The 11,786-nt window shown below is 36.5% G+C and overlaps 1 protein-coding gene across 1 annotated transcript in view; it reads right to left on the bottom strand.

Annotated features, from left to right (window-relative positions):
- Positions 1-11,786, bottom strand: part of Myo9a (myosin IXA) — a gene marked incomplete at its 3' end in the record, with an annotated part of 191,454 nt that overhangs the window by 29,368 nt on the left and 150,300 nt on the right. Inside the window, exons 25-26 of the mRNA XM_013354586.2 lie at positions 11,436-11,517; positions 10,653-10,923 (exon numbers count right to left, since the gene is read on the bottom strand). Coding sequence (XP_013210040.1) covers positions 10,653-10,923; positions 11,436-11,517 — 353 coding nt within the window. The remainder of the gene's footprint in view (positions 1-10,652; positions 10,924-11,435; positions 11,518-11,786) is intronic.

The raw sequence follows: 11,786 nt of genomic DNA, 5'->3' as shown, positions 1-11,786 counted from the left end.
TAAAAAAAGAAATGGAGAGCAAAAATTTATGTAAAAGAGTCAAAATTCCAGAGATGAAACCTCAATATCAGTTTTAAAAAAGAATTTTCCTGTTATATAATAATTAATTATATTTCTAAGAAGTTCTAGAATAGTGAGTGGTTGTTTCTTAAGAGTAGTGTGAGGAAAACTTGAGTAGAAACATGAGAAAATTGTTAATACTACAGAAATCTTGACAATTCAATCGTATGTTTCATAGTTTTGTACATATCCCTCAAAAGAACACACTGTCCAATGAAGATCTGTAAAGGTCACTGTATGTACTAGACCTCATTCATAAATAACTTTAATAAATAATGGTAATAAATCAATTACCTTGTCAATAGCATCCAATCATACAATTTTAAAGATAAAAGAGGTAGCACTTAATATGTGATTTAAAAGAATATATTCACTAACTATAACTATGTTCCTCAAAAGAACTTTAAACTCAAATGTCAGTCTAACTCTAGAATTACATGGGCATTTATCTCGTGTGTGTGTGTACATAGTTTTTTTCTCAGAAAAATAATGTGGAGACTTTATTTTTTGTTCAAATTCATATATACTGCTAATCCACACTGTTTAGCCTTGCTTGGGATATAGAATATACATGCTGGCATAGCTATAGAACAGAACTGAAGATGACTGGTTATAAGATGTAGACACTGAAAGAAAAAAAGAAAAAAGAAATTATAGGCTTGGGAGATCCTCAGTCCATAAAGTGCTTTCCAAGTAAGCATGAGGACCTGAGCTCTAGCTCCAGAACCCAAATACCTGATGATGATAACGACAATGATGATACACCAGACAGGGTGGTGTACACTGGAAAAGGCAGCGACTGGCTGATTGCTGGTGCTTGCTAGCCAGCAAGCCCCACAAATCAATGAATTTCAACCCCAATTAAAGAACTCTCTTACAAAATTTAAAGTGGACCACAACTGAAGATCAACACCTAGAGTTACTGGCTACGCTCCACTGAAGGGCACACAGGCACCAATGTGTGTGACACATGCAAACACCAAAATACAGAGGGTACTCGGAAGGCTGAGACTTTGCTGTTCCTAAAGACGACAGCTATTCAGAAATTCAGTAGTAGTATGGTGACTGTGCTCCATGGCTCTAGGAGGATTCAGAGAAACATAAATTTTGTGCTAGGAAATCAGACCAGAGCAGAACGACACTTTGAATATAAGGCCTTTTCTTCTAGTATATGAATAATAAACCTAAATATTTTTCCTTCTCTGTAGAAGAAGAAAGAAGAGAAGGTGGTCTAGAATGGTGGCATGAACTGAAAAAATTTAAACTGTCTAGAGATTTTTTTTTTATCAAGGTGGACTCTGATCAGCTGATGTAGTAAATCTTTTTGAAGAGGTGGGCTCTACCACATTGGGGTCATCCACTAAGGCCTCTTATATGGAAAACTACACCCACCAAGCCACTGTTGGTGCTAGACCTAGAAGATGCCTATATACACATACTTTCTTGTGTGTGAGTGTGGGTTTGTGAAGTGAGTGAAGTGTCTGGGAATGTGTGAGATGCTCCTGGAGCTGGACTTACAATCAGTGGTTAGAGGCTTGACAAAGGTGTTGGGAACTGAATATATGTTTTCTGCAAGAGCAATACAAGAACTACTAAGCCATCTTTCCAGCCGCATTATTTTGTTTTGTTTTCTCTGTGTAACAGCCTTGGCTGTCCTGGAACCAGCCCCATTATTTTAAATTAGGGACTCATTATGTAGCCCTTGCCGGCATGGAATGCACTACATAAGTCAGGCTGGTCTGGAAATACAGAGATTCACCTGCTTCTGCTTCCTGAGTGCTGGAAGTAGAGCTGTGTGCCACTCTTGGTCCCCTCTTATATTTCTGATATCTGGTAAATGCTTTTTTAAATAATGGCACAAGTTTACTATTAGTAAATTGTAGAACTGAAGAGGAAACTCAAGACAAAATGGCCTTATATTCCCAAACAAGTATAATTGCTAGAGGGTGAAAAAGTAATATTTTAAGATATTCAACCTATAAACTCCTCATGTTGTTTAAATATATAGTGACATTCTCAAAAAACTAACAAAGAAGAATAAAAATACATAAAACCTAGTAAACAATTGCAAAAGAATGCACTCAAACTTCAAATTACCCAGTCAGAAAAACTGATAGTGATACATGATCCCAGAAATTCACCATAAACATTTGCAAGAATAAACTCAGCTTTAAATAAAAAAACACACACACACAAAAAAAAAAAAAAACAACCTGAAGAAGCACAAAGGATAAAATTGACAGTAGCCTTATGCTTACCAGTAACCAGCACAAAGAAAAGATCTACCTGGATACCTGGAGTTGGAAATCAAAAAGAGAAGCTGAGTATAGTAGTTCATACTTGGAATCTCAGTCTGGAGAGGTCAAGACTGGAGAATTGTGAACCTGACCAGCCTTAGCTACAGAGTGAAACTTCTGCCTCAGAAAATAAAGAACCTAACTGTTTAAGTCATTACTTCTAGAGGAAAGTAAATTTGCAAAAGGATGGGAAGAAATTCCCTTTGAAGAATGAGTTATAAAGAGAAAGCTAAAAATCCAGAATCTAAACGGTTAAAAGAGAAGGGGAATAAAACATTGCTTTAATCACCAAACAAGAACAGGCTTTCCATAACAAAACTATGTTACACAGATGGAGAGGAGGTTCAACACAAATATATAAAATGAATCAATTAAAACATACAACACCTGTACAAAGGTACAATAATAAAGCAAATGCATATCAAGTCAGAACCAAAATAAGAATCAAAACAACTCAGTCATTACAATCCATAACATGTGTCAGTATTACACCAGTGGGCACATCCTGTCTGGAAGCTGGCACTGTAGTTCTTAGGGTTCACAACTGGATAAGACTTCTAATCCTGTATCTACCTCAGTAGCATGCACAGCACCTTCTAACACTACAAAAGCTTTCTGCTCTATTGGAGAGAGTACACATCTGGTACTTTAAGTCTGGTCAAGAACCCATGAATGGGGGACAGAGGCAAGAGGATCTCTATGAGTTTAAGGCCAGCCTGGTCTATTACAATCCAGATCTATCTATGTAATAAAAACCTGTCTTGGGCTGGAGAGATGGCTCAGAGGTTAAGAGCACTGGCTACTCTTCCAGGATCCTGAGTTCAAGTCCCAGCAACCACATGGTGGCACACACCACCTATAATGCCCTCTTCTGTCATGCAGGCAGAACCCTGTACACATAATATATTAATAAATGAACAAATGAATAAATAAATAAATCTTTTAAAAAAAACCTATCTTAAAAAAAAGCCTGCGGTCACAGGTGAGTGAGTGAAGACCTCACAGTTTTTTAACTGACAAGACAATTGCATTCTAAATATTTCCATAGACAAATGCTATTCTCATCATTAATCAGAGAAGCTTCTCTTTGCAGTGAACATTGGTGATTAGAAAGTCTCCTTGCCACTGAAGAGGCTTAGAATAAATGATAGTTGACAGCTCAACCCGGAACAGGACATTTATAACATCCCATCTAAGGTTCGAGGAACCTTACACAAGGAGTAGTACACCATAAGGAAGAAGACTGTAAAATGCTTACTTCAGGCATACCACCTACCACTGCAAAGCAGTAGTTTCCTGCACAGGGCCTGCAAACCTAACATAGATGGGGGTCATTTATGGGGCCCAATCCCTCCTTGCTGAACCATTTCCAACTGATAAGCTCTAAAGAAAGGAAAATCATTGTCTTCAGTAGTGCACAAAATAGTTTCAAACTTGGGGCCACAAAGACAGTCTGTGTGCTGTGAATATGTTTTATTACCACTGGTTAATAAAGAAGCTGACTTGGCCAATAGCCAGGCAGAATAGAGCCAGGTGGGCAATCCAAGCAGAGATACAGGGAGAAAGAAGGTGGAGTCTGGAGGGGGGCACCAGCAGTTCCAGCAGTTGCAGGAGAAGAAAAAAAAAATGAGGTAGTGGACCACAAGTCTTGTGGTAAAATATAGAATAACAGAAATGGGTTAAGTTGTAAGAACTACTTAATATTAATTACAAAACTCTTTGGCCAATTATCTCAGGCTTATTAAGTCTCAGAGAGGTTATTCGGGAACTAACGGGTGGGAACTAACGGGTGGGAGAGAAACCTCCAGCTACAGTAATGGTTAAAAATCAGTGGGTTACAAACAAAAAGACATAAAATGTAGAAAGTGGGAATGGTGGTGGAAGAGGTTGGAGGAAGATAAGTAAAGGGTGGGTACTGAGTAAACATGTATTAAATATATCAACAAACAAATGATGTAACTAATAAAAGAAGATAAAATTCACTTAAAAATAACTTACAAGGTACCTAAGAAAGAAAGAAATCCACAAAATTTTAATTGGGAAAATAAGATATAAAACAAATATAAAAAAGCAAAAATTTGTCAGAGGTAAAACAAGACAGGCAAGAAGAAGGGAAAAATCTACAACAAAACAAAACAAAAAATCCACTAATACCTGAAATTCCTAAACAAGAGAAACAAAATAGTGAAACCTGGCTAATAAAAATCATAAAGAGCCGGGCAATGGTGGTGCACGCCTTTAATCCCAGCACTCGGGAGGCAGAGGCAGGCGGATCTCTGTGAGTTCGAGACCAGCCTGGTCTACAGAGCTAGTTCCAGGACAGGCTCCAAAGCCACAGAGAAACCCTGTCTCGAAAAAACAAAAAAAAAAAATCATAAAGATAACTTTTCAAAACACAAAGGTAAGACAAGAATTGACAGAAAGAGCCTAGTATAGGTACAATGGATCAATAATCTCTAATGATCACCTTGAAATCCATATCCTATATCAGAAAAGAAGTCTGAAAATTTCTAAACTAAGATCAAATAATTCAAATACAAAAGGGTTGAAATGGCAATAGACAACACTACATAAAGATATCAATAAGACAGTATTTTCAATAAAATCTGAATCACAGATTTATTAATTAAAAATTAGATTTACTTTATGTATATGCATGTTTTATTTTATGTATATTAATGTTTTGCTTGTGTGCATGTTATATGCACAATGTGCAAGCCTGCAGAATATCCTAGAACTGGGGTTACGGAGGGTTGTGAGCCACCATGCAGGTACAAGAACAACCAATGCTCTCAAATCGCTGAGGCATTTCTACAGTTCCTGAATCACAGATTTAATATGGTTCCTCAAATATCCAGGCTTCAGAAAGAAGTCAGATAATTGAGTATCTTTAAGTCCTTCCTACCTACTGCCTGATAGAAAAGTTTCATCTAAGCAAATAAATTTAGATCAAAGGTGAATACAAAATTGGGATTTAGAGCAAAATATTATTAAATTACATGTTCTGACAAAAAAAAAAGGCTCTCAAAACAGACATAAACCGGGCGGTGGTGGCGCATGCCTTTAATTCCAGCACTCGGGAGGCAGAAGCAGGCAGATCTCTGTGAGTTCGAGACCAGCCTGGTCCACAGAGCTAGTTCCAGGACAGGCTCCAAAGCCACAGAGAAACCCTGTCTCCAAAAAACAAAAACAAAAAAAACAAAACAAAACAAAACAAAACAAAACCAGACATAAGAAGAGGAGAGCAAAATGACTGATAGCTGTGTCACGGGTGTTAATTAATTAGATATTACTTATTGAAAATTGACTAAGTTGGATATGGTGGTATAGTTCTGTAAAAAATAAAAAGTTATAACTGACCTATTAAATCAATAATAAAGACTTGACTTATCCATGAAAGAAAAATACTTCCAAATTTATTCAAAATAGGACTCAACTATACTTAATGGAAAACATTTAAGTGAAGATAAAATAAAAGGCTAAGCAAAAGTATATAAAACAAATGAAAATGATAAGGAAAAAACATTAACAATAACTAAAGATAAGAAGCATTAAATGTGAGAGTGCTTCTTTAAATACTAAACTCATAATTATGAAGGAATAGAAGATTTAGCCTACTGTTTTCAGCCCAAGACAGATCAGTATATAAAACATAATGAAGACATTGAAGACAATGTAACAAAGAGGGTAGGCACTGTGGGTATATTTTGAAACTATACACTCTGAACAGAATACTTTTTATCAAATAATGTGTGGTATATTCACAAAACTGATCATATTAGATAACAAAGAAAACAATAAATTCCACCAATTATACATATTACATATATAAACATAAAAGCATAAACCAATGAAACAGAAAATTAAAAATAGACATAATAAATAAACTTCTACTTTGGAAAAGATGATCTAGGTAAGGACTAGTGCTATAGTTTGGAATTGGTGTGGCTCTCAGAGGTTTTTGCTTAGAATCTCAAAGCAACAATTTTCAGATATAAGGCTTGTGGAAGGTACAAGGGGACTACATCATTAGGGCTCTGACCTTATCAATAAATCAGCCCATTAATAAATTCATGTGAAGGCAACATAGTGGGAAGAACTAGGTTAGTGGGCCATGCTCGAAAAGGTACATCCCGTCCTCCCTTTTTTGGCAACCACAAAGATATACTACCTTCTCATAGAAGCAAAGCAACAGAGCCAATGATCTGTTGTTACTTTAGGTAGTTTTGTTATAGTTATGGCAATCTAGAACACAGCTAACTTAAAAATAATCACAGATCTATAAAATAAGAAATAGACAATTGGGTGTAGTAGTGCAAGCCTTTAATACTAGCACTAAGGAAACAGACTTTTTTCTTTTTCAGAACATATAATTTAATATAGGGATTCCTAGAATTTCCAGGCCAGCATAGTCTACTATAGCAAGTTTCAGGCCAGTTTTAAGACACTGTCTTAAAAACAAGGAGGAGGGAAGTAATCAGTCAAAAAAAAAAAAAAAGCTGCTTTAAAAAAATCGTAAGAAATTATGTTCCAGACTTATATGTAAATATTTAAAGTTGGATGAAATGTATACCTTTATAAACAATAAAAAAATGAAGTTTACCAAAATGTATTGCATCAGGGAATATGTTGTAAAAACAACTTCCCTAAAGAAAGAAAAAAACTTAGCAAGAAATTATGCCACAATAGCAGGCTTAAAGGGGGGAGGAGAAAATCAAGTTTTTAGAAATTCATGTGCCCAATAAACTCTACCTTTTAAAAAAAATGTGTATTTTGAGGATGCAATAAATTCCCCTTTATAAATAGTAAGATTCATCATCACAGTTTCAGAAAGTGTTAGAATATGACACATTTTTAGGATCAAGAGATACGTTTTAAGGTGGCTTAAATCTAGGTAATAGCAGAAAAAAAGCTATACATAAACATGTAGGTTTCCTATACTAATCTCACAGAAAGAAAAGTAAACAACTTTACTAATTTACCATCTAGAACACATATTGAAAAACTAAACATGGAAACAATCATCTTTAAAATGTAGCTAAGTAGAATATGCTCTTCTTATCTTCTTGGGTAAATACCAATGTGATAGACATACAAACCAAGGGAGAATAGTTCACAGGGTGTTTAAAAGGCGGTCTGAAACAGAAGTTTTACAAAAAAAGCATGACAGTCACAGAGGCAGGAACCATCACTACTAACTACCTACCCCTACAGCATCAGCCATTGCTAATTAACCATCTTGAGTTGTAATGTTTATCTCAAATTTCCTTTAGATGACCAATTTGCAATTGTTTCTAATCCTATAAGATCAGTAACTTTACAGCTAAAAAGAGAGGCTGGCCATTTCTGCTAAAAATTAATGCAATGTTTCTTGCTTAGCAAATATTGATAACATCTTTTTGTCGGGAGGAGAAAATCAAGTTTTTAGAAATTCATGTGCCCAATAAACTCAGTCTATCTTTTTTTAAAAAAATGTGTGTTTTGAGGATGCAATAAATTCCCCTTATAAACAGTAAGATTCATCATCACAGTTTCAGAAAATGTTAGAATATGACACATTTTTCAGGATCAACAGATACATCTTAAAACCATTCTTCCCCTCCCCTCCACATCCCCATTTCAGTAAGTATCTACTAGCTTATTCTACAAAGCAAAGCTGCTTCATGCAAGCATCCACTAGAAACCAGCACCACCACCTGTCCCTAAAACAGGATAAACAGGATAGTAAGAAAGCTAGAGGTGACTAACACACTGTACAAGAAGGTGCTCTACAACTACGGGCATGCAGTGACTGTCAAGCAGGTGAACAGAGGCTACAATACCAAAAGGAGCCAAAAGCTCCAAGCAGAAAGCCTAACTCCCTGGTTCATCCCAGCAAGAGCTCCCAGTGTGAATAATGTTCTATCACCGAAAGAACTAAGGATTGTTACAAAAGAAACTCTCAGGAACAAAGTAGCATTTATAGCTAAGTTCTTCTATAAACAATAAATCTGTATGAACTAGATGAAGTTGTATTTTCATTAAGATTTGTTCCACTATAAAATTTTCAGTTTAATTATTATATACATATGTATTTCAGTAAACATAACTCAAATATAGGGCACCTTTATAATAATTACTAATCCTACAGTCAAGAGATCTGAGTTCTACTTATACACATTAACAAAAGAGTACAGATCACTTCCAACTTCTACAATCATCATGTTTATAACTCATTTTGTTTTAACAGGGAGCATGCCATGCTTTTTTTTTTTTTTTTTTTTTTTTTTTATTTTCGAGACAGGGTTTCTCTGTAGCTTTTTGGCTCCTGTCCTGGAACTAGCTCTGTAGACCAGGCTGGCCTCGAACTCACAGAGATCTGCCTGCCTCTGCCTCCCAAGTGCTGGGATTAAAGGCGTGCGCCACCACCGCCCAGCCCTGTCTTTGTTTTGCTCTCTACGGAGTATCAATGTTACTACTAAAAACTGAGCCTAGTCGTCCATGTGAGAAAAATACAATCAAAATATTTGAGAAATTTGGAGAAATTCTAACTAACTAGGTCTAAACATGATTCAAACATCTTATAACAGTTCAAACCTCAAATAGTAATGACTCAAAGATCATCTTAAAAATCTTCAAAAGTGGAGTTATTAAAGATTGGAGAGTCAATTTATTTAGGTAAATGAAAAACTATTTCATCACCCATGTTTTTAGTTCCTATTAGATTGATTAGGGTCTCTGCTATTCATTTTCCAGAACAATCAGAATAAAGTGTGTGTGTGTGTGTGCGCGCGCGCACACACACATGCATGCACACGTGCATGTTTTCCTCTATCACTCTACTTTTTCTAAACAGGGTCTCACTATGTAACCCTGGATGGCCTGACATTTGGTCAGGTCTAAGGTGGCCTCTGCCACCCGAGAGCTAGGATTAAAGGCATAAGTAATCATGTTTGGCTATATGAGGTCAGTTTGTGTGTGTGTGTGTTGGTTTTGTTTTTTTGTTTGTTTGTTTGTTTTGTTTTTTTAAGACAGAGTTTCTCACTGAAACTGAAGCTTAGCCATTTAGTAAAGCTGAGTACCCCACATAGCCCATAGGATTCTTCTATCTCTGCCTCTCAGCTTTGAGATTAAGGGCTCATACCAGCATGCTTGGCTTTTTATATGGTGACTAGGGGTCTTCAGGACCTCAAGCAGCAAGCACTTTACCTACTAACTAAGCCATTATTCCAGAACCCAAAGAATGAAACTTTTTACCCTAAAATATCTATAAATACAATAACATATGTAACATGTTTAATCTAATTTTGGTTCAGAAGATAATATAGTTATTTTAAGTCAAATGAGTATAGTAAATCAAACTCAACTCTAATGTTATAATTTCTGATTAATACAAATTCACACCATACATAGCCTTCTACTTGGTTGGGTTGCTCCGGGATGACACATTTTGTTCATTAAATTACTGATGTCTGGGCTTTGCTGGAGATCAGGTGAGAGCCTTGCTTGCACATGCTTGTTTCCTTTAGTGTTTTTAAGACAGGGTTTTACTTTCTAGTCTAGCCTGGCCTTCAACTACATAGGTTTGTGTTGGCTTAAACTATGGCAATTCTCATGCCTCAGCCTTCTAAATGCATGACCATCCATCTTAATTTTTGGTTTTTGGAGACATGGTCTCACAATACAGTTCAAGCTGGCCTTGAACTTGAGATAATTGTGTTCTACCACACCTAATTAAAATTTATAAAATACATGTATCTTTTCTATTACTGAACATAAAGGAGAGGGTAGCAGCTTTAAAGGATCCCCTACCCCTAATTTTTAAGTGAATAATCTTTCAGTTAAAGTCTGAATTTATTTAAAAGATATCCTTCTCTATATACCAGGTGAATAAACTCTGACCAGGAAGTCAAACACAGTTCATTGCCTGGTTCTGTATATTTATTAGAAAAATCTTGCCCATTTTTATTTTGTTGTCTGTGATTGCTTTCACATGGTAGTGGTCAAGGTAGAGAGCTGCAAGCAACAGAGATTATGATCTCTGAAGTCTACAATATTTATTATTTGGACCTTTACAAAAGCAAAAATAAAAAAACTAAGGATTCCTACTCTATACCCTTTAAGGTATATAATAAACAACATTTCTTTGTCAGTACTAATTTAAATTCTACTTTTGTGTGAATTATCACTTGCTGTGTACAGTTAAAGTGCCCTTATTTGAGTACTATTAGACTTAGCTTTTGTTGCTGTGTTCACTGAGGCTTCTCATGTACAAGCCATTAAATGGAAAAAAGCTGTGAAGGTTAGCTTTAGATTAGCAAAGACTACTCGGAGAAGATCTGCTTGCTGTTTTTCTTATTGCTGCAAAAATTACCATTTCGGAGTCACTGTGAGAGGCCTGACCCAGGATGGATACAGGCCCTAGCTCAGAGTGAGAAGCTTGGTCAAGGGAGAGAAGGGGCTCAATAATGTCATCGTAATCATCTTCCTCTGTATCCCCCTCCCCATCGGGAAAAGTACCTCTAGTCAAGAAATCGGAGCGCGTCCGCGCCATTCGAGCTTTCTTTTTATGGGCCGGTCTGGCAACCTGCTTGACCAAATGATAAAACAAATAACACAACAATGTTTTGTCTTTGTAATTTGGGAGAAAGATGCCAATGAAAGAGGGCTCATGAAAGTCTGGAAACTTCCCTCCACCCCAACCATGCCCTGTTCATTAGCAGAAGTAACAGGGATGACCAAAGAGAATCCATACACATTACTGTGAACAACAGATAACGATGGAAGCTAAGTCTGCACTATTCTCCATAGTGAACTAAGTCACCCTTCACTGCCACAGGTCTCACCAAAGTCACCTGAACAAACTGTCCTTTTTTGTCTTAGTGACTTCTCTCTTTTATACAATTTATATTTTTTAGACACCATTCCTTGCCTAGTACATACCTTCCTAGTTATAAAAGGCTTAGTTTTATATAGCTTCTTTCTCTAAATTCACCCGGGAATAAACAGGCAGATATGGTGTTCTACCTACAAGAATAGTAACCTCAAAGATAAGGTACAGCTACCTTAATTAAAAGATAAACAAGATCCAATACTTACCTCTCGTTGGCCCGGCCCTGCAAATTTAGATTTCCAAGCTGGTTCATCTTGTTTGTGAACTTGAGGATTTCCACTGTGTACACTTTAAATAAAATAAACAGGGTCACATTTCAATTTCTAGCTGATATTCTATTGAAGTAGTCCTAAAGTATATTAAGAATTTTGTTTGTTTTTTGAAACTGTCTCTCTATGTAGTTCTGGCTACACTGGAACTCAACAAGCAGATCAGGTTTCCCTTAGGCTCACAGAAATCTGCCTGCCATGCCGGGCGATGGTGGCACACGCCTTTAATCCCAGCACTCGGGAGGCAGAGGCAGGTGGATCTCTGTGAGTTCGAGACCAGCCTGGTCT

The sequence above is a fragment of the Microtus ochrogaster genome, unplaced genomic scaffold (genome assembly GCF_000317375.1).
Source record: "Microtus ochrogaster isolate Prairie Vole_2 unplaced genomic scaffold, MicOch1.0 UNK49, whole genome shotgun sequence".
Classification (NCBI taxonomy): domain Eukaryota; kingdom Metazoa; phylum Chordata; class Mammalia; order Rodentia; family Cricetidae; genus Microtus; species Microtus ochrogaster.
The sequence above is the reverse complement of the archived record's forward strand: the minus strand, read 5'-3'. Positions and strand labels throughout refer to the sequence as shown.